We start from the raw sequence: 24578 nt of genomic DNA, 5'->3' as shown, positions 1-24578 counted from the left end.
AGCCTATACAAGGGAATTATTTAATATCACAGAGGCAATTGCCAAATTTCGACACTATTTATTGGGGCATAAATTCATCATACGGACGGATCAAAAGAGTTTGAAGAGTTTGATGGGCCAATCACTACAAACTCCTGAACAACAAGCTTGGTTACACAAATTCACTGGCTATGACTTCACAATTGAATACAAGCCTGGCAAAGAAAATGTAGCAGCGGATGCACTTTCCAGAGTTTGCTTGATAGCATGGTCCAAACCTGAAGTAGCACTCTTGGCTGACTTACGCAGCAGTACAACACTTGACAGTAATTTACAGGCTCAACTTCACAATTCTGACACTGTACAGGGACACAAATTCAGCATGAAAGACGGTTTAATTTATTGGCAAGACAGAATTGTGGTTCCAGATGATCCTCAATTGCGTACCAAATTGTTACTTGAGTTTCACTCTTCTCCTGTGGGTGGACATGCAGGAATCGCACACACAATGGCTCGAATTTCAGCTCAATTCACTACAAGAAAATTGATAGATTGCGACGGTTATGTTTGCACATTACGACGGTTAAAACCGTCGCGATTTGGAATCTACGACGGTTGTTGCACCATCGCAGAAATGTGTGTCGCTAGGCTATATCGCGACGGTTGCAAAAACCGCCACTCCAACTGTCGTTATACATTGCGACGGTTATTCAAATGCCTTAGAAAGTTATTAGCGACGGTTTTAAACCGTCGTGGGTTTTATTTGGTGTAACTTTAGAAATCTTTATTGCGACGGATTTAAACCGTCGTGGATTTTATTTGGTTTTTTATTATCAATCCGGATTGCGGCGGTTTGTAACAAACTAAGGAGGTTCATAACCCCCGCTAAATTAATTAATTTAAAAAAAGTTCAAAAAATTCACATCTTTTGCCATATATCAACAACCTTTATTTTGTCATTCCTCAGTAACATTAGTTTTTGACATATAACTGAATGAAAAAACAGTTAAGCAACAATTTCTATAAAAAATATAAAGTTCCATTCCAAACAAAACCATATACTCAAACAAAAATACAAAATTTAAAGTTCCATGGCTTTGCTTCTACCACTTAATCCATTTTCTTTGCCTTCATCCTTCAAACTAGAGTCTGCATATGTCAAAAGAAAAATAGATGAACTTTTTATACAATACAATATTTAAGCCTTATAATCTAACTGCTAATTGAGCTTAACTACACTTCTTAATACATGTAATATTTGGTAGTTAAAAGATTGTGGAGATTACCTCCGATTAACTCAAGGGAATCAAGCAATCTTGCTAATACCACAGAAGTTGTACCCTAAATTAGCCAACAACAAAAACCAAACTTGTGCTGATAGAAATTACTATAATGGAGGACAAAATTATAAAAACTCTAGCAAGTAGTAACGGTCATAAATAAGAGTGACACACCTTCAGGAGGCTGAGCTAGCTTCCGAATTCATGGAGACATCATATCTTTCTTCAATTGCAATAAAATATCTTCCATTGTAGACTCTCTTTTCCAATTAGCAAGCATGGGAAAAAAGATTTGCTCAGCCTGGTGGGAAAAGAAATCTGTCACAAGAAAAATATAATATGGAGTGTCACCTCTATATATATATATAGATCATACAAGGTGTGAAAGTCATACATTGGAAATCTTCATTCATCCATTCTTCAGTTGCTTACAAATTCAGGACTAGAACCTAATGCAATCGCATGATACACAAACAGGGTTGCCTTCACAAATTATGAATTTGATTTATTCACAAAATAAAAAATCTTAGTTATAAACTCCTTCAACATCCCCAGCCCACCAACCTAATTACCTGCTTGGGACATTCTATTGTGTTCTTGCAGTCCTATCTTCTTTCTCTTGATTCATAGGATAAATCATAACACTGTATTTTAATTCAAAGATAATCTCACCTACAGAGATATATGAAAAGATAACTTTAAATGTAACAGAGACTCACGTCATATGGGAAGTTATCTAAAAGTAAACATTCAAAAAATACAAAATTTATTCTAACTGCTAATACAAAATGACATTCCAATTTTTTAAAAAACATTGTACAAATTGGAAATCTAACTTCTTATGGAGCACACTGTAGCCTTGGCTCTAACTTGTATTGATCCAGAATCTGAAAATAGCTTCACCTTGTTAGAGAAGGGTAAGGAAAAAGAAATAAATTCAGCCAATGTCTATTTGTATTAATTCTTATAGACGGAAAAGTATTTCAACTAGTAAAACTATACTCGCTGTAGTACCTTTGTACTAAACTTATTCTTACTCCAGGAACTTTATTTATATGATTCAACCACAGAAGAAATTATTTTGAGAATTAAAATTCAATCAATTTTGCCAATCCAGAGTATGTAACATACGTCGGAAAACTTGATCTATCAAGTTGAAAAATGAACATATTTTTGAACTTAAATTAAGTTTCTCTATATTCATACATTAAAAAATTAGAATCCTCATGAAAACAAAATAATTGCATCTTTACAATGTTCATGTGCCAAATCTCTCCAATAGTTGAAATCTCTGCAAAAAAATCTATCATGAATTGTTCAAACCTATTGAACAACCAGTGGAGTGAACGAGTAGGATAACAAAGTAATAAAGTTGTTATTTCCAAAGCCAAAACTATCATACAACTCGAAAGCAACTCTAGTAATTTAGATTTTTGAAGTAGTCTTTTGTAATCTAAATTTAAACATACTCTTAGACAACGTGCAGGGAAGTTATCATCATCATTTACATATAATTTTGTCACCAAACATTATAGAATAACAAAACAAATTCCTTATTATCACACAATTATCTATTATCCAATGAAATTTTACCATTCACATATTTGTACTATTATTTTATAAAACAACAATTAAACATATATCTAAACATTGATATCTAATTGGACTTATGATTAAAACTTTAATTATTCACTAAAGACTAACCTTTATGGAGCTGATAGCGAGTATTGCATTAAGAAACATTGATTCATTTCACTCCTCTCATTGGAAATCCACTATATGCTTAGAAATCTAATGCAATAATCACATCATGAGCTTTTTGCTGACCTGCCTCCAAAAGTGACTTGGCTAAATTACTAGCTTTTACAACCTTATTTTGATTCTAAGAAAAATAAGAAAAATAAGTAACATATCCTTTTGACTATCTTATCATACTATACAAGCAAATGGCTTCAATTTCTTAGGTAGGGGATTTCCTCCAGAGACAAGTGCACATATAGATAAAAGCATATCATTGTAGAACTGGAAAGAAAAATTTCTCGTGTATATAAGGAGTCATACCAAAGTCAGAACCATCTTGAAGCCAATAGATTGAAAGAAATAATAATTTCGAATTTCAAACATAAATAGTTAATAGACTGAGATACCTTATAAAAGTACTGATGTCGGTTGGAAATATTTTCTTGGTCTGCATACAGAAAAGAGAATGAGTATAACAATGAAACAAGTCTTTTGTGAAATAGATGTAGTACCAATGAGTAGCTCTGAAAGTTCTTCCAGATAAGGTTCCTGGACAATGCTGCAAAACAAACAACGAGACATTAAAGAACATTTATCCAAATAAAATATATCATCCTGCAGCACTGAACAAACACAACACCATGAACCTTCAATACAAACAAATAGGAAACACATATTCCTAAAAGAAACATGGTAAGATATAGAAGTTGTTACCTGCATGTTAATTTGAGGGAAACAAATGTTTTCATTGTGTTGATTTGACCGAAACGAAAGTTTTATTTGTTTCGATTTGAGGGAAACAAACATCTTCCTTATTTTAATTTGAGGGGAAAGGAAAGCGTAAAAGAAGGAAATTTATTTCTATGTTCCTATTTGAGGGAAAGGAATGCTTTACCTATTTCAATTTGAGGGATTTGAACGCTTGACCTAGCCGAGCGAACAAAATATTTCGGCTATTTCTTCCCTTCAATGTTTCGATTTGAAATTGAAGCTTTATGTTTCAGAGAAAAGAGGAAATATATTCCATTGTGCAGAATTTTTCTTAAAGAAGAAAGAATGTTATAGAATGATGATGGAGAACAACTGAAAATTTTCTTCGTTTTAGATGAAGAAAGATAAAAGCTGAAAGGTGATTATTTTGATTGGGGAAACTTTCTGTCATATTGAAAGGGTTTAGTTGTTTTGGATTTAGGGGAAAAACCGAGAGCCAAAAGTTTTTTAATATTTGGGGAAATAAGGCACGGATGCAAATATAAAGAAGGGTGCGACTGTTTAAAAACTGTCGCGATCATGGTGTAAGGGCAGTTTATCAACCGTCGTGAGTCTATTTGCAAATGGGCTTATCTATTTTGTTAAAAAAAAATTAAGGCAGTTGCCCTTAACCGTCGTGGTAAGTGTCGCACATATTGAAAGACGACAATTTTAATGTAAGGGTCGCAACTCAAGTGTCGCAAATCAATAAAATTCTTGTAGTGATTCTTTTGGAAGAATATGAAACAGGATATCAAAATTTTTGTCCAAAACTGTCTCATTTGTCAGCAGGCCAAACACGATACTAGAGCTCCCGCGGGATTGCTGCAACCATTACCCATACCAGATCAAGTGTGGGAAGATGTGGCAATGGACTTTATCACCGGGTTACCTCCTTCACATGGATACACAGCCATCATGGTTGTCATTGATAGGCTGACGAAGTACAATCACTTCAGCCCTTTGAAAGCTGATTACAACAACAAGACTGTAGCTGAAGCTTTTATGCGCACCGTAGTTAAGTTACATGGGATGCCGAAATCAATTATTTCAAATAGGGATAAAGTGTTTATGAGTAAATTTTGGAAGGATCTTTTTCAATTACAAGGTACTACATTTGCAATGTCCTCCGCATACCACCCTCAAACGGATGGCCAATCCGAAGCTCTCAACAAATGTGTTGAGATGTATTTGCGATGTTTCACATTTCAAAATCTAAGTCCTGGTTTAGAGTGCTTGATTGGACTGAATATTGGTACAATACAGCTTTTCACACTAGCTTGGGCATGACTCCTTTCCAAGCATTATATGGCAGACCACCTCCTACTATAAGCTGTTACTGTCATTCCCCAACTGATGTTGTGAGTGTTCAACAGCAATTAATGGACAGAGATTGATTGCTCGCACAATTGAAACTCAATCTGAAATGTGCCTAACAAGTTATGAAGACTCAAGCTGATAAACACCGAAGAGATGTGCAATTTGCGGCGGGGGAGCAAGTATTGGTGAAGTTACAACCCTATTGGCAAAATTCTGTGGTGTTGAGAAAAATCCAGAAATTGGGAATGTGTTATTTTGGCCCTTTTACTATTAGTTAGAAAATAGGACAAGTGGCTTACAAACTATTGCTACCTTCAGAGGCACGTATTCATCCGGTGTTCAACGTATCTCAATTGAAACCGTTTAAAGGATTGCATACTGAGCCATACCTTCCTTTGCCTTTGACAACACATGAATTGGGACCTATCTTACAGCCTGCCACAGTAATTCAACAGAGGACTATCATGAGACATGATCAAGCCATTTCGCAAGTGCTGATTCAATGGAATGGTTTGAGCATAGACGAGGCAACATGGGAAGATGTTCAAGAGATGGCTGAACAATATCCTAACTTCAACCTTGAGGACAAGGTTGATTTTAAAGGGGAAGGTATTGTAATGAGAAAGTCACCTCAGCAGAGCGGACAGGTGGAAAAGAATGAGAATAAGACAAATGCTGTTAGGCAGCCAAAAAATCAGGAAGTGGGAAGAGGAATGAGGACGCGTCGTCCTTCTTGGAAGCTGCAAGGGTTCATCCATTAACCCTAGTATTTATAGTATTGGGATTGAGACTGAGGGTGTGAATGATTTGTATGAGAATATTCTTCTCTCTTCTTCCTCACACTGAGATTTCTCTCCTTATCATTCCATGCTTGTAATCGTTTGATTCCTTCTAAGTTATATACTGGAAGTTGAATCTTGATATTGATAAATTAAAATAGTACCTTATTCCTCTACATTAATATTATAACCATTACAGCATAAACGCGGTTGAATTGCTAGTCTAGTAAATACATAAAAATAAAATACATAGTAAAATAAGTGAATAATTTGATTTATTGAATCCACTTTGACAATGATTTTAAGTTTTTTATTTTTTCAAAAGTTTAATGTGGATCGGAGTGATTAATTACATATACGACTTTGCATTGTCTAAGTCAAGAAAAAAACTAATTAGAAAACGCCAAAATTTTTAGATCTCTTTCTGTCATTCTATATATTAATATATAGTCAATGAGCAATATTATAAGTCTTTCTATCTACCCATCCTTATCTTATATAAAGGATAATTCTATTTTTTTTTTTAATTCAGGTTTTGAGTTTCACCATTGCAATCTCGGTTCATATAACCAACTACGTACTTACACGTTGAACGACAATATACACGAATATGAATATCCATTTCCCTATATTTGAGAAGAATAAATAGTTTACAACTAGTTATCTTCATTCATATTAATTCTAACAAATTATTATAGTAGTTTCTCTCAAATCTCAATGCCAGGAAATAAAAAAGAACGTACGCGGAAGCTAAAGACTTTGTATTAAAATATAAACTAATACTAGTACTGCTATATATATGAGAGCCTAGCTGGTTGAGTTTACCACAAACAACAAAACAATGCATACGTGTAGACAAGCTTTAATTTAAATTTTCTCCCAAACATAAATAAATTCTATAAAAGGAAAAGAACTTCTAAATAAGGTAGTAATCATTAGGAGATGGTAAGAGCTCCTTTTTATGACAAAAATGGAGTTAAGAAAGGTGCTTGGAGTAAAGAAGAAGATGAGTGTTTAACTGCTTATATTCAGAAACATGGTCATTCTAATTGGCGTCAACTCCCCAATCATGCAGGTATGTTTATGTTATTAATATTAGTGATTGATGATGTCTTAATTTTATTGCATTATTGATTAATTGATATGGATCCTCTGTTGATGTGCAGTTTAAGCTAGGTTTATTTATGAATTAATAATATAATAATGTTAAATTATATGTTTAATCACAGGTTTAGCGAGATGTGGAAAAAGTTGCAGACTTCGTTGGTTGAATTACTTGAAGCCAAATCTTAAACATGGAAACTACACAAGAGAGGAAGAAGAAACCATCATCAAATTCCACCAACAACTTGGAAATAAGTATACATTAAATTTCCAGCTTTGACAATTTTAATTTTTCTTATTTTTTTCTACAAATTGACAATTTTATTCTTGAGTCAATAGAAAAAAACAAATATATATAAGGTAGGCTTCTAAGTTTATAAAAAAATAAATCAATATAATATACATATATGGTCAACTCTTAAGCAGTATAACACTGTAGATTGCCTGTATAGTATTCCTTCTATCATTAATCTTTGATACTTATTTTAGTTGAACAATTATTTAGATAATTTAGCTTATTATATGTTTAATAAGTTATTTATTAAAAATAAAATTCATTTATTAATGTATGCTTTTAGTTTTTGTAAATATACAAAAATAAAAAACATTATTGATCGGCTATTTGATGTTTTAAACCAAAGTTAGGATAAATATTAAGCTAGAAAAACCATCATGAGAAACAGGGCCGTCTTTGAGGACGTGCAAGACGGGCTACCGCACGGGGCCTCAATCTTTTTATGATTAAAGCCTAATTAAATATGTCCTCATAAATCTTTGTCACTTATGGGGGTAAATAGGGCCTCTAATTATTTTGTCATGGTTGAAACATGACTAATATACACAGGGCCTCTAAAAAATTGAGACGGCCTTGATGAGAAAGCTAAGTGTTTTCTTATAAAATACTGTAATAAAAAAGAGAAACTATTATTAATAACAATCACACTATATTTTGATGGTCTAGAAAAAAATGATAAGATACCTCTATCATATTTGGCCTAAATCTAATGTTTAGAATATAGCCAAATATGGTAAGTTTATTAAAAATATATTATATCATATACTTTATTTAAAATTGTTAACTTTATATTAGATGAATTTAAAAATAATGAAATATATTAAGAAAATAAATTACTAATTTATTTTTTGAAATATTTTATTTAAAATGGAAAAAATAATAAGTATAATTTATATTAATAAATATTATATATAAATGTGTATATATATATATATATATATATATATATATATATATATATATATTATCTATTTAACATTTAAAATAAAATTACTATTATATGCATGAATTTTAAAATAATTTTAACTCCTTTCAATGAATTTTTTAAAAAAAAAAATTATCTAAAAAAAATGCAATTCCATTATAATTATTTTAATAATTTTATTAAATTTTATAGTATTTCAATAAGATGCTATTTTACATGAATATATATATATATATATATATATATATATATATATATATATATATATATATATATATATATATATATATATATATATATATATATATATATATATATATATATATATATATATATATATATATATATATACTTATCATATCTATTTTATCATTATTATATTATATTATATTTATCTATTCATTTTATGCATCAAATACTTTTTATATATCAAATCAATGGATAGAGACCAAAATAATTGATTTTAGAAGACCCTTATTATTTTATCACGGGTTTATATACTAGTCGAAACATATCTATAGACAATAATTGGAAGAGGTCCGGTCTAATAATGAATCTCAAATTCGTGTTGCATAATTTTCTTTAATTACAACTTGATTTTATTGGTTGTATTTAAACATAATTAATCATTGTCTAATTTCAATTCCTTCTTAGATGGTCTTTGATTGCTGAAAAACTGCCGGGAAGAACGGACCACGAGATAAAGAATTATTGGCATAGCTACTTAAAAAAGTGTTCAAAGTTAAATGACAACAAAACCACAAATTCTGAGTTGAATTCAGAATCATATGATACTCCTAAAGAAAATGATAGTATTCAGCATTCTGTTACACCTCAAAGCCCTACTTCTGATGTTGATAAGGACATTCATAACTATATTTTAGAAAGCTCGACATTGGCAATGCCGGTAGAAACATCAGCTGAAGAGAACTATTCGCCTAGCTCCATGAATAGTTCCTTGATGGAAGAAGACAATGGTGTTCCATGGTTGGCGTTCGAAGAATTCGAGGGCAATTTTTGGAATGAACCATTCGTTCTAGAGGATACATCAACTATTAAAGAGATTTCTATTGATGACATAGAGTTGATGATTTCAGACTACTATGATGGTTCATATATGTTTTAAATATCGTCTTTGCTTGATTTTTTGAGCTTTTTTTGATGATTTGTTATTTCAATCATAAGTTGGACTATTTCCAAAAATGGATTATTCGAATTAAATGTCACGAGGTAGAGATTTGAAGTTTCCTTTCTAGTCCATTTCAATGAAGCAATAGTGTTTTTTATACATCTCCACCCACTAGGATAATCTGTTATCTAAACAATATCAAAATATTAAAACAACATGTTGACTTTTTTTGTATTTACTTATTTCATTATTTTGAAAACTGATTTTTCTGCTGAAGACAACTCTTGAATTGGAACTTTTATATGTATTGATGTGTCAGAATTTTTTTTTTGTATATTTGAACTGATATTGAAAATGAAACCATGTTCAGGATCATAATCAACAAAAGCAAAGCAGACAAAGATGCTTAAAAAATAGTAATTAATTTTTTTTAATATAATAGACTTTACAAATAATTAGAGGAAATACGTTAATAAATATAGTCATGATTTTAAATTGCATTTTGCAACTATAATTTCTGCCACACTGGATCGCAATTCGCAATTAGACTTTAAATTAAAACCATACATTTGACTGTTATTAAAAATTATTTGTTCATACTTCTTCAAACATTTTTATTTAAACTCAAAATTTTAAAACCTAAAAATTCAACTTACTTTCTTTGTAAAAAAATTTATAATATAAAGTGTTTTAAAGTAGATATTAATAATATTTTTTAATTAAAATTTACGCTGTAAAATAATTGTAATATACATCATATACGATCACAACCTTTTTTTTAATAGGAAATGATATAAGATATCGTATTAGGGGTGGAATCCTTACAACAAGAAAAAAACTCTAAATAGAGTTAAAACAGTTTAATGGTAACTTGTACCAATCATAAAAAATAGTCCTAGAAGTGGAATCACTACTACACAACCATCTCCAAGAGTAGAACAAAATGTTGGAAATAACCACTTCAAAGCTAAAAGAAGCATTATAAAAAATAATGGCATTTCTCATTAACCAAATGCACCAAATTAAAGCCAACCAAATTGAATTTAATTTAGCTCTAGTGTTGGCATTTTTCATCTTTTTTTGAATGCAACCAAAACTCTTGAACTCTTCAAAAGAAAACTCCAAATTATTTCCCAACCAAAAGAAAATTCTTTTCCAAAACCGCTTTCGTAACAAGACATTGAAAGAAGAGATGTTCTGAAGATTCCGGGTGGTTAGAACAAAATAAGCAATCAAGAGAGGTGAAATTAGACATTCCTTTATGAGCCAAAAAGTCTTTTAGAGGAAGTTTATTAATAAAAAATCTCCAAGAAAATATCTTAATCTTTGTCGGAATCTTGACCTTCCAAATGACATCCAACAATTTAATAGTAGAAATAGGCCAAGCTAGATCCTTTGCATTAGACACCAAGTTGGACACACTAGCAACCGAGAAAATACCGTTAGGGTTTAATTTCCAATGAAAGTCGTCAAAATCCGAATTATCTGGAGCAATGCCATTCAATAACGCCCTTAGACCCCTCAAATGGATCTTAAAAACCGAGCTTATCCCATTTATGACCGAATGGGAATTAATCGGGCCTGTTGGAACCAAGCAATCAATTCCAAAAAGAACACCAATATTCCAAGTATAAGCACCATTGTTCCAAGAGATCACATCACTAACCGAGCAAAGTTTGTTGGTTGAACGATCGAACAAATACGGAAAAGAAGCATAAAGAGTTTGATCGCCCAACCAACTAGAACAAAATACCTTTCTTAAGATCGCAATTGACCCAATCGGTAAAGCCTTCAACGGAGTTCTCCTCTTTAAAGTCATTAAGAAAAATATCTCTCCACCAACTAGAATCCTCCTAATTTAAAGATTCCTCACAAGAGGCTAGCACTTTAAGTTTCGGGTTGCGGTATCTCAAAAGTAAAAATCTACTCCAAATTGCTTTATCCTCCTCCAAGATTCTCCGCTTCCATTTAAGAAGAAGTGATTTATTCATTTCACCAACATCTCTTATACCTAACCCACCTTTATCTTTAGGCTTACAAACATTCTCCCACTTCACCCTATGAATACTTCTTTTATTCACATTTCCGTTCCACAAAAAATTACTAGGAAGACCTCTAATTTCTTGGATGATTTTACTCGGTGCTTTAAAGAAAGAAAGAGTACAAATAGGGATGACATTAAGCACCGAACCAATAAGGGTCACCCTTCCACCAATGGAAATGTTTCTACTCTTCCACATAGATAGTCTTGATTTGATATTAGAAACAACATCCTTCCAAACCCTCTTCTTTCTATCGCCTTCGCCAACCCAAATGCCAAGGAATTTAAACGGAAAAACCCCTTTTTTTGCAAGGGAGGAAAGATGTGGCTGAGTTTAATAACTACTCACCTATGTGAACACTCAAAATGTTGTTTTTATGGAAGTTAATTTTCAAACCGGAGATAAGCTCAAAACCACTCAACAACACTTTCATACTCCAAAGGTTATCACAAGTGGGTTCTCCAATAATGACGGTCTCATCTGCAAATTGGAGAATATCCACATAGTCTTCTTCTCCATATTTGAACGGCTTAAAATCACCCACCTCCACCGATTTTTAATAAGAGTGATGAGACCTTCCATAGCAAGAACGAAATGAAAAGGTGAAATATGGTCACCTTGACGTAAGCCTCTTTGAACCTTAAAATCTTTGGTGGCACTACCATTGACCAATACGGACATGTGACTAGTGAAAATACAAGATTCCATCCATTTCAACCATCTCTTCCCAAACCACATTCTCCCCAAAATCTACTTAAGATAATTCCAAGAAATCGAGTCATACGCCTTTTCAAAATCAACTTTAAGTAAAAGGCACCCCCTCTTCTTTCTTTTTGCCCAATCAAGAATCTCATTTACCAATAAAACTCTATCCATCATACTCCTACCCGGAACAAAAGCGGTTTGATTAGGCGAAACCAATTTATCCAAAACACCTCTCATTCTCGCCGCCAAAATCTTTGCAAGAATCTTATATATGCTCCCCACTAAACAAATAGGACGGTACTCAAACAAATCTTGCGGGTTCTTATTTTTGGGAATAAGCATAAGAAAAGAAGAGGTAATAACTTTAATGAGAGTTCCTTTAGAATAGAAGTCATTGTATAACTTCATCAAATCATCTTTAAGGAGGAACCAAAACCTTTTAAAAAATTCCAAGGAAAAACCATCCGGCCCCGGACTTTTGCTCCCATCAAACGACCAAATAACATCCTTAACTTCATCTTTGGAAAAAGGTTTTTCAAGCTCCAAAGACTCTTCAATCGATAAGGAATTCAAATTAATCCCATGAGGCTCCGATCTAGAGCAAACCTCTTCTTTATAGAAACCTTCAAAGTGCTTAAAGCTAAAATCTTTAACTTCGATGACCTCTTCCAATCTTCCCATCCTAGTATCAATGGAACATAAGGAATTCCTTCTTCTTCTATCTCTTAAAGAGTTGTGAAAAAAAACGGGTGTTGTCATCCCCTTCGGAAAGCCAAAGTTTCCTCGACTTAATTCTAAGTAACCCTTCTCTCTTGTTTATATTATCCCGAAAATCCTCCGCCACTTTTAGTCTTTTCATAACCACCTCTTCCTGAACGTTACCTGCAAAATAAACAAACAAGTTATCTAAAGAATGCATCTCTTCCCCAGCTTTGTCTATTTTGAGGTCTATCCAACAATAGACCATTTTGTTCCATCAAGAGATCTGACTTTTGAGAGTTTTTAACTTTTCAACCAAGCAATAATCTCCTCTCCCTTTGAAACCGAGCTTTTTCCACTCCTCTTCCACAAATCTAGCAAACTCTTAATGCTTAAATCATAATAAGAGCATGATCGAAGACATCCCTCTCGCCTATGTGTTGCCCTTCCACTTTCCAATCTTCGATAAAACTTTCCGATAAAAGGAATCTATCAAACCGACTCATAGCCTTCCCATTACTTTTGAACCAAGTAAACTTGCCTCTAATCGTGGGTAGATCCACCAAATCCATATCCTCTATAAACTCGTTGAAGATCCTTATCTCCTTTCTATAACATCTAGTAGAAACTCCAATTCTTTCATCTAAAGAGGAAATATAATTGAAATCGCCACCAATGCACCAAGATCCCCCAGTGTTATTGTTCTTTAACTCACAAATCTTTTTCCAAGTTCTCGATCTAGTTGCGTTATCACAAGAAGCACAAACATTTACAAAGTAAATTAATTTACCCTCCTTCTCCACACATAGCCCAAGAAAACCTTCTCCTCTAAAAGTGAAGTTGAGAGAAAAGGATTCTTTTTTTCACATTGTAAGAATTCCTCCCTAAGCTCCGTTGGCATCCATAAAAGACCACTCAACATTAACATCCCCCCACAATTCTTTGACTAAATTCAAATCTAATCCACTAAGTTTTGTTTCTTGAATAAAACAAAGATCAACGTCACCTTTTTGAATATGGAAATCGACTCTCTTTCTCTTATCCCGGTTCCCTCCTCATCGCAAGTTTAAAGATAGAATAATCATGGAGGAACACAATTATCAATCCCCTTTGACACCAAATCCCCTTTGTGGTCTCGCAACTCCATTTCCTTCAATCTTGAAATCGGGTCAAAAGTTTCGAAAATGTTAGTGATACCCAACTTTGTCATAGAATTCCATAACCCCTCCGACGCTTTGTTCAGAACTCCATTAACAACTCTGTTGTTGCAGTTTCTAATATCAGTGCTGGAAATTGAATCACAAGTTAAAGGGAGGCCACCAGAGAGGAAATTCTTCTTAGCAAATAATTTTTTCTGGTTAGATAAATTGAAAGCTAAATTCTGTTTTGATTCCATCCCTTGATGAAGCCTATTCTCGACCGGATAAATAAACTCTTCAACTTTCTCCCCTATGTCCAGCACCTCTCTTAACTTCTTCCTGATTTTTTTTTTGAATTTTTCACCTTTGACATTGATCATCGAAACAAAGATCATGCTTATAAGTGCTACAAGCATCATTCTTCTTTTTGTTAATACACACTCTCTTCAAAAACCATAAATATAGTTTACTATGGTGAGATTGACACATAAGTTTTGGCTGGCTTTAGATATATCAATAGCTGTATCATTGACCAACTATAAATGCAAGCACAAAAAATTACATTATACAACAGTACTATTGAGAGTACTCAGAAATAAATTAATGTTCATTATTTTATATTAAACTAATCAATAGATTTTTTTAATCAAAATCATCAAATTATTTAAAATAAAATTCTTAAATAACCAAAATTTCTTATTAATTCTCAAAATATTCATTTCTCAAATTAAAAAAGGTGAACACTCCGGTACCCTTGAGTTTAGATGGGTACCGGTACCCTCAACCAATCAAATGTTATAATTTTATGCCATGTCACTTATTTATTTTTATTTATTTTAAAATAAATTAATATTTAATAATAATTTATACTAAAGGTACCGGTACCCAACTTGAATTCATGGGTACCAAAGAATTTACCATTAAAAAAATGACAACGCATAGCACATGTTTAATTCAAATAACGTTTGCATTAAAGAGGCTAATGTCAATTGAATTAACGACTGTACATGAAAACGTCAATCGAATTGACCGTACTGTATGACAAATAAACAATTGTGTACAAGAAATATGAACAATAAATTGACATTTGCACTTATTTGTCGCCATTTTACACTTTCATCTACTTGTGTTGTCATTTCAATTGAAGGCTAATATGCCTCAATTTAATTAGCATTAGCTATATTTTATGAATGCATATTGAATTGATATGTGTTCTGCCAATTTTTTATATTTAAAACATAAATACTTTAGATAATAACGAAAAAACTTAATTATTTATAGGATACTGCTAACCAGTGCTCCGGGGCACTGGATAAGAAACCGTTAATATCATTGATTATACTTCGTTTTTTGTAAAATAATGTTAATTAAATGTTAAATTATTATGTATTTATAATTAAATAGGAGTAAATTAATTCATTGACTCTTTCTCTCTCTTACAAAGTGTGAAACTACTTATTTTACTAGTTTTTCAAACAAAATAAACTAAAAAATAAAATAAAATAATAAAATATAGCATAAAAACCAAATAATATATATAATAAAAAATACATATAATAAAATAAAAATTGAAATATTATAGTTTAATATCATGTACCTTATAAGTGTTTTGAAACAATAGTACAACAATTAGAAGTAGTGCTATAAATAGTAGATGTGGCGGAATGAAAAGTTACAGTTGCTTGTAGTTTTAACGGATTGAAAAGGTAATGTTCAAAGTATTATTTATGACGTTTCAATGTTTCAATTTTAATTTTTAATTATCACTATTAATAATCTATATTTATTAATGGGCTTATAAAGTATTTAATGTTCCTTAATCAGTATCCCAGAAACACCGGATAATATTGTCCTTATTTATAAAAAAAAATTGAGAAACATGGTTATTTTGATAAACAAAATTCTTATCAATCGTGTTCATCTTCAGGCACCTACTTAAACTAGCTTAAGTGTGTTTTAAAATATGAGACATATATCATAATCACATTTGGTTATACAGTATATCTTTAAATCTGACTAAAATTAAAATTTAATTTAATTCTTTTAATAATAAATAATAAAAAACTTAATAGAAAACTACTCCAAAATTTAGATTTTTTGTATATCGTAGAATATAATATAAAATAATAGTATAATTATTAGAATTATTTGTAAAGAAAGAAATTTTTGTTTTTGGAGATAACGCGCTTACTTTTTGATGTGTTTTATTTAAAGTGAGAGTTGTTCTTATCTTGTTCTTCCTGACATCACTATCTTGACGTGAATTGATGACGCTATCATTTGAAATATGAGAGCACGTTGTTTTTCTCGAATATACCCATGTGCCATGGCTAAGAAACTTCTCGTTTTCTTGCTTTCTACCAGAAAAGTCATGTGCAATATTGTTTTAAAAGACCCGGACCAATGCTAACATATGCTTAAAACGTGCATTTTTGTTTAAATATTAACGATAAAGTGTTTTGGAAAATTTTAACCCATTCCCCTTTATCTTATTGAGATATAATTCAAAATTAATCACTCTCTCCATATTTTTAAGTGTTATTCTTTTTACTTTTGTTTACCTAAAATATCCTCAACTATTAATTACATTCATTTAAATTTTTTTTCTTTATGTAATATATGACAAGGGATAATTTTGACAAAAATACAATTAATGTTACTTTGAACTTTGTAATTGACAATTAAAAAGGAATAAAAATTCATCAAGAAAGTGACATTTAAAAAAAAGGAGGAAGTAGTTATTTGTTAGCAAGTTAGTTAGTTAGTTATTTTTCATTCTCTTTCTATTTTTATTCAAGTGTATCACGCACTAATAAATTGACATCTAGAACTTCTGATTTGTTTTCTTGATCGTTTTCTTCAAGAACTACTCGTCGGTGGTCGTGTTTCCAAGGATCGTGAATTGTGTTTGCTACAAAGATGAATGATAGCATAATATTCTCAATTCTCTTTCAATTCTTGATGGTAAAAATTAGATCTGGTGGAGTAAACAGATGCAGTCTTTATTTAGTTTTCATGAAATCCTAGAAGTGGTTACCAATGGCGTTCTTGAGCTTGCTAAGAACACAATCAATGCTCATAGAATCGTTCACAAGGATGCCAAGAAGAAAGGTTGCAAGTTTGTGTTATGTATTCAATCTGTAGTAGATGCGGCGCATTTTGATCATATTTCTCATGTAGAATCAGCGAATGAGGCATCTGATATTCTTGTCAAGTATTATGAAGGAGGTGAAAAGTTTATAGTAGACAAGTTGCACCCGCTGCAAAGGCAGTATGAATTACAACGGATGTAAGAAGATGAAAAGATTGCAGGCTATGTCTCGATGGTGTAAAATGTTGTCCATCTCATGAAAGACTGTGGTGAAGCCCTAAATGATAAGATGATAGTTGAGAAGGTAATACATATGCTGACATCTCACTTTGATCATGTTATCGTAGCCATTCAAGAATCCAACAATCTTGAAACCTTGAAATTTGAAGATTTGATTGGTTCGTTGGAGGCACATAAGTTATGGATTATCGAGAAGAATGAGGTTCAGGATTCGATACAAGCACTGCAGACCCATACATGGAGGAAGCATGGTAGTTCCAACAAGTCCAAAAGAAAAGAAGACAAGACTCGAAGCAAGAAGGCTTGGGTGAATCCTTAAAAGCATAAGGTCGGTGATAAGGCTTTTGAATCTTCCAAAAGATGAGCGACAAGAATTAATGGTACAAAAGACAAGGGAGCGACAAAAGACAAGGGTGAAGGAGCAAACCTTGCATGTTAAGATTCAGATGATTCTGAAGATATGGTGGTTATAGCTATAGTTATAGATGCATGTCGACTCTAAGATCTGGTTTCTCAACAAAGATTGCTAAAATCACATGACTGGTAGAAAAGTGTGATTAGAAGATTTCGAAAAGTCGAAAAAAGAGCAAGGTAAAACTTGGAAATAATAACTCATTGCAATCAGAAAGTACTAGCAACATAATTATTTAAAGGAGCAATGGAGAAAAAGCCATGATCAAAGATGTACTCCATGTACCTGGAATGAAGTGCAGTTTGAGTGTTGGATAATTGATTGAAAAAATTTTCCCAGTGGTTACGAAAGACGGAGTCTTGGAACTTTCTGACACTCAAAATAATCAGGTCTTAAAGTCTCCTTTTTCGAAAAATAGGAAATTGAATACCATCATCAGTTCGACTGAGGTACAATGCCTAAAAATAGTTGTTGACCACAAGCATAGTTGGTCGTGGCATTTGAGGTTTGGTCATCTGAATTTCAGGTTACTCAATCAACTAATTACTCAAGATATGGTAACTGGTATACCGAGTCTTATGATGTCTGACAAACTTTGTGAAGGTTTCTTAGTAGGAAAGCAATCTAGAAAGTCTTTTGTTTCGATTATGCCAATGAGATCCTCCTGCATACTAGAAGTTATACATTCCAATGTATATGGCCCGCTTGAGGATTATACCATTGGTAGAAACAAGTATTTTGTCTCATTTGTCGATAAGTTTATCTGAAAGCTTTGGATCTATGGACATTCATATTTCTTAGTCGCACTTTATGTTCCACTATCTATATCCTTGTATTTCCCATATTTATCATAATCAAATATTACTTTGCTGCTTCTCCTCCTCTTGCATGTTTTGGTATCTGAACGAGTGATGATAGCAATCACTTTATTTCTGAGTCCAACCTCTTTAATCCACTTAATCACCTTTTCCCGTGTATCGAATCTTTGTATAGTTGATAATGCATAAGAGGTATCTAACATATTTGTAGAAGGATTTCCAAATCTGAAACATAAAAATCGGTTAAAAAACAAAATGAATTCCGGATAACTTTTAAAACATTTTTTGGAACACAAAACAAGCAAAACACAAAGACTTAACACAAAGAGTTCTGGTTGACATACTACTACGAAAAAGCATATAACAACGGTTACGAACGACATATAATAATGGTTGAACAACCTTTGTTAGGTAGGGTGTTGTTGTAAGTGGGTTATTTACTGTTAGAACAAGATTGAGATCTCTGTTCAGAATTTGGTTTTGATGATAACAAGCATATATTTTGTGAGTAATAATTTTATTACTAAAGATTTAATTGAGTGTGCAGATGTTATACTAAAAGGCCTTATATGACACTCATCAAAACAAGCATAATAATTATATCAGAAACAGGCTTGAAGACTGAGGAATAAAACAGATCAAAAAATGTATCAGACAAGATCAAAGGATAAACAAGAAATATCAAGATGCATGAAGACTGAAAACAACAAGAAGATCACAAAAATGGAACATTGTCAAATAATCAAATGTTCTGATTGAAAGTAAGTTCAAACAATTTCAGAAGATCAGAATTCATCAAAGAAACAAAAGCTCGATAAGCTTTCTCAGAAGAACAAGCAATGCCAACAAAAGATGTTCTGAACCAATAATCAGAAACTTCTAAGAACATCGTAAATTGGTCCAGTTAAGTCACATGCAAGAAATCACTGTACCCAAAGTAAAGACAAAATTATGACATCTATTTTGGTCTACATCTTGGAAGAGTGAAAGAAGACACGACACCAATAACGCCACCAATAGTAACTATCTTGGAAGAAGAAAATTGAAAAAGAAACGCTATTAAACACCAATGATGAGATTTATATTGGAAATAGGTATTTCCTGATTAAGTCTATACAAAGCATTAAATGCTATGTTCAAATATGATTCAACGGCTACGCTCCAACAGTAATATACCTGAAGTCTATATAAAGAACAAAACTTTGAAAGTAAAGTAATAAGGTGTGAGTGCACAAGCATGATAGTATAAGAAAATTAAATTGCGCCGTAAGAGGCAACATACACGAAGTGTATGATCAGAAAACAAGTATGTTGAAAAACACAACATCAGCCTGTGAAATTGAAATCTTAAGAGAGAAATAGAAAAATCTGCATGTTATGCAGGATGCTTCAAAGGAGTAAAGAGATATCTACAAATACATTATTGGTCCATAGAATCTTCACATTGAATGACTAAAGAAATTGAATACACTGAGTTGTTGCTCTATAGTGTTTCATGTGTGCTTAAATTCATTAATGTGTTGCTAGCTGTAAAAAGATCCATGACCAGTATTAAAGAAGAAGATGAAGATCAATGCACTAGAAGCTATCAACTTAAAGAGCTGTTGCTCTACATCTGTTATTAAGAAGGAAGGAAGATGGTCTTACAAGAAGGAATTACATTCAAGAGTTGAAGCTCTAATCTCCTTACTCAGGAAAGAGAAGACCAAGTCAAAGAAGCAATTTGAAACAAGAGTTGTTGCTCTTAATCTTCTTGCAGAAGAAGAAGATCTCATCCAGAATTTGAAGACTACAAGATATTCCTTTTCTTGTAATAATATGTAAAATACAAGAGTTGTTACTCGTATTGTGTTATTTCTTAAGAAACTTCTGATAAATTGTTTAGGCACCAGAAGTGACTTCTAGTCAGTGTGTCATAAACAATATGCATTTAGTATAGGAGAAAAATCTACTTGCTTGGAAGCATTCTTGTAATCTCAAGAAGAACAATTCTAGGTTGAATTGGTGTTCCTTGAGTATCCTGCTGATTCGGATATTTGAGATGTTCAAAAAGTCTGGTTAGACTATTGGAGATGTCTAGGTCAATGAACGTTATATCTTGCTGAGATCCCTAAACGGTTCATTGTCTAGGGTTAGTCACTTACGAATAGCTTGTGCAGGAGTTTCTAGGTTGATGAACGTTATATCTTGCTGAGATCACTGAACGATTCATCATCTAGGGTTAGTCACTCGCTGATAGCTTGTACGGATGGTTAGTCACAAGAAGTTTGCTTGTGCAGTTGTAATCAAGATTGATTATAGTGGATTAAGTCCTCTGTGGAGAGAGGTAAAATCACCTGAGGAGGGTGGACTAGAGGTAGCCTTATTTACAAGGTGAACTAGGATAAAAATGAATGTGTCTTTTACTTTCTGAACCTTCTTTTAACTCAGACTTGCTATGCAATCCTTATTCAGAAGTTTTCTGCACTAAGTCAGAAGTTCTGATAAAGAAAAGAAACTAAATGAAAGTATGTTTCTTTGGTTACGTATTATCATGCTTCCGCAATATTATGCAAAGCATATCTAAAAGAATGAGACATTAAAAAAGAATCGAAAGATGTATTAGAAAGGGAAAATAAATATTGAAGAACACAATTCAAACCCCCCTTGTGATTTTCTCCACCTTCATTTACAATCACGATCTATTACCCATGGTAGTAAATTAAATAGCATGCTACATACAACCACATTTGTATTAAACAGTCGTTGTTGTATGTATTTTAATAAAATAAAATAAAAAATCAGCTGTAGAACAACAACAACGATGAAAATAACAACAAAAATAAGAAGAAGAACAACAATAACAATAAAAAACAAGAAGAAGAAGAAGAATAAGAACAAGAACAGGAACAAGAACAATAAAAAACAACAATAATGACAAGAACAACAACGACAAAACAACAAGAGTAACAATAATAACAACAAGAACAACAAGAATAACAACAACAACGATAACAATAAAATTTTAAATTGATTTATGAAACTCTTTTTGAAAGTCCTCCGAACAATTCAAAAATTACAAACCCGAGCTCTTTTTGTAAGATGTTCGATACACAAACAATACGTACAAGAAGTCTTTCTGTAAGTGTTCTGGTTCACATTTGCAGGGTGTAGATTTTTCGAAATATTTTAGGTGAATAGTAAAAAGTAAAATGATAAACTATTTAAAAACATACAAGGATAAAGTTTGTATTTTTGAGAAAATGTAGGGGTATGGGGTAAAATTTTCAGAGTTTTGAGTCATCTTGATAGTAACCTTTAAAAGTTTTATTTAATTTGGTATAAAAACTTAAAAAACTTTTCATTTTATTATTTATCAAATAAAAAATATTTAGTGTTGGCATTGTGTAACTCACATGTTAATGAGTATAAAAGAGGGTGATCATATTAAGAGGGATGTAAGATGTAATTCGATAGAAATAGATTTGAAGTCAATGGAACTTATTACAATACAAGACAAGAGTTTATACAGAGGATAAGTAAATTTCTTAGAACTATATCATCTACCTATACCTATAGTGGTTTGAGTGTCTACCTTGGTTCAAAGGTATGTTTTAGATTTTGGTTTATGTTTCAATTGACATGTCTTGATATGTTGATGCTGGATCTGATGGCTTAAGATATAACATGTTTCCAGTGAGGTGATTTCTTAATATCTTAGGTCCTTTTGCTTGGGGTCCCCTATTTTTTGTGTTTTTTTAGACAATTTCTGTTCTTTGTTGTTGTAGTCTTTTGCACTACTTGTGCTTTGTGACTATCTTTATTATACTTCGGTGTTTTCACTATTTATTAATATATTATAATTTGTCATTCAAAAAATGAAAAATAAATACTATTTAACTAAATTTCAAAAAAGCCAGTTTTTTACAATTTGCTTGTGTTGTAAGTCACTTACTTACAACATAATCAAATTGCCACTGATTATGAATTAGAATCCTAATATTGCTCTTAATTTAGATCAACTATTCAACCTTCTTATTTCAATTAATATTTTGAGATATTCAAACCTCATTTTCTTCAATGACTTTATTAGAATATCTGCAAGTTGTAGTTCGGTCTTAAAATATTCTATCTTCATTCTCTCCTTGAACACTTTCTCCTTCCATGACTCGTGGGATGATTTGCTAGATCAATTGCTGATTTTTTGTCAACTAACAACTTGACCTTCACAACTTCATTAACCTTTAACTCTTCCAACATTATTTCAATTTATAATGCTTGGCAACTTGCATAAGAGGTTACAACATACTCTGCTTCACAAAATGATAGAGCCACAATTCCTTGCTTCTTTGAGATCTATAAAATTGGACTTGCTTCAATCATGAACAAACACTCTGATATACTTTTCTTGTCATCTTGATCTCCTTCCTTGTTCGAGTCAGAATATCCATAAGAATTACCCTTTCTTTTAATGTTCTTCTAATATGACATAAGTATACCATGATTTGTGGTGTGCATTTAATGTATATGAGGAGTATTTTAGATACTAATACATGGCATGATCTTGGTTTCTCCATGAATATACTTACCAAGCCAACATTATAAAAAATATGAAGTATAATGTTTCATAGGAACCTTAGTGAGTCAATGATATGCTTATACACAGTTGCATATACTAGTTCATCATTGTGTCTTTCTTCAACTTTGTGCCTCTTTCCATGGTAATAATTGCAAGCATGCAATTTCTCATCTTTAATTTCTTCAAAATATCTTCTGCATATTTCTTCAAGTGCATGAAAACACCAAATTTTGTTTTTGCGAATTTTATACCTAGGAAATAAACCAAGTTTCCTAAATGTGACATCTCAAATTAGTTCTTCATGAAGGTATTGAATTTCACCACTTCAGCTTCATATGATTATGCTATCAAAAGATAATCTACATATGAACATATAATAATTTGGTCCTCTTCACTTGAACCTTTCACATACATTTCATGTTATGATGTGCATTTGCTTAGTCATAACTTGATGAGAAATATGTCAATTCTCTTGTTTCATGCCCTAAGTGCTTGTTTTAATCCATATTATGTTTTTCTCAATCTTTTCTTCTTACCCTTTGATTTTATATGTGTATGAGTTGTTAGCCCGCTAATTAAATGAGTCAATTATTCCATAGAGTTCATGTTATGATTGGGACACTTGTGGAGTAATAGCTTAAATCGTTCCCACACTTCTGACAATGAGTCATATTCTTCCTGACTAAAATTTATGACTACAATCCTTCTTTCCAAGAACTGCTCATTTGAATAGTATCTCCACAAGAATTTGTCTTCTAACTCCTTCCACATTTGAATAATACCACTTGGTATACATTGCAACCATTCCTTTGTCTTGCTAGTCAATGAAAAACCAAACAATTATAGCTTTACCTATTCAGCTGTGACCTTACCCGAGTTACACATTGAGCAATTTTTTAAAAATCTAGTCATATGGTCCCATGGATCCTTGATGGTTCGTCCATCAAATTGTTTGTCTCTTAATCCTGATAGTACTAAGCTTTTAATGTCAAATGTCACCGAATTTTCCGGTTGGAATCCTTGTAATATTTTACTAGTATCGATTCTTTTACAATAACCCCCCATGTCTGCTATGGTGGAATTACCATCTTTTGCTTGTACGAGCGGATCTCTTTGATTTCCAAATCCCATATGAGAAGTGTGAAATCCAAACCTAACACGTACATAAATAATAATACCTGAATAACTTTGTACAAACAGAATGATTAAATATATAACAATTGAAAATTCAAAAATACACTACAAACAAAACATATTTAACACAAAGCAACGAATCGAAGAATAATTTAACAGAAAATGTTAAATACCAATTAACAGAAAAATAAAAAACTAAAAAATAAAAGTAGTCTCACACTATGCCTTTCTGAAATATCAACAATCGTCGACAACGGCGCCAATAACATGATGGACAATTTACTAGCAAGTGTACTAGTATTGTTATCAAAGTAATAAAAAATAAATTCGTCTCAACAAGGATTGAGATCTTAAAACAAGGTGTGTTTTGCAATGTAGTTAAAAACCAAAAATGGGTGTGGGGGTTCAGGTTGTTTTTGTCGAAAAACAAAGGAGAGAA

General features: G+C 32.0%; 1 protein-coding gene and 1 long non-coding RNA gene across 11 annotated transcripts; one reads left to right on the top strand and one right to left on the bottom strand.

Annotated features, from left to right (window-relative positions):
* Positions 1–917: 917 nt before the first annotated feature.
* LOC131632976 (uncharacterized) lies at positions 918–4198 on the bottom strand. 10 transcript variants are annotated; one of them, XR_009293197.1, is made up of 5 exons: positions 3714–4198; positions 3512–3558; positions 1434–3447; positions 1266–1320; positions 918–1128 (listed from the first exon to the last, which is right to left on the bottom strand). It is a non-coding gene; the product is annotated as an uncharacterized LOC131632976 (long non-coding RNA). The 10 variants fall into 10 exon arrangements; XR_009293200.1 differs by having other exon boundaries at positions 3895–4198; XR_009293194.1 differs by having other exon boundaries at positions 1434–1560; positions 1654–4198.
* Positions 4199–6688: 2490 nt separating this feature from the next.
* Positions 6689–9511, top strand: LOC131632974 (transcription factor WER-like). Its single transcript, XM_058903682.1, has 3 exons — positions 6689–6923; positions 7078–7207; positions 8827–9511. The coding sequence occupies exons 1-3, from the start codon at positions 6791–6793 to the stop codon at positions 9296–9298; spliced, it is 735 nt and encodes a 244-aa protein (XP_058759665.1). The 5' UTR covers positions 6689–6790; the 3' UTR covers positions 9299–9511.
* Positions 9512–24578: the final 15067 nt, after the last annotated feature.

The sequence above is a fragment of the Vicia villosa genome, unplaced genomic scaffold (assembly GCF_029867415.1).
Source record: "Vicia villosa cultivar HV-30 ecotype Madison, WI unplaced genomic scaffold, Vvil1.0 ctg.001057F_1_1, whole genome shotgun sequence".
Classification (NCBI taxonomy): Eukaryota; Viridiplantae; Streptophyta; class Magnoliopsida; order Fabales; family Fabaceae; genus Vicia; species Vicia villosa.
The sequence above is the reverse complement of the archived record's forward strand: the minus strand, read 5'-3'. Positions and strand labels throughout refer to the sequence as shown.

Excerpts from the sequence above, each read along its gene's own strand:
- LOC131632974 (XM_058903682.1), top strand. The coding sequence starts at position 6,791 with ATGGTAAGAGCTCCTTTTTATGACAAAAATGGAGTTAAGAAAGGTGCT. Across the intron at positions 6,924-7,077 it reads TCAACTCCCCAATCATGCAG|GTTTAGCGAGATGTGGAAAA; the intron begins GTATGTTTATGT and ends GTTTAATCACAG. Across the intron at positions 7,208-8,826 it reads CACCAACAACTTGGAAATAA|ATGGTCTTTGATTGCTGAAA; the intron begins GTATACATTAAA and ends ATTCCTTCTTAG.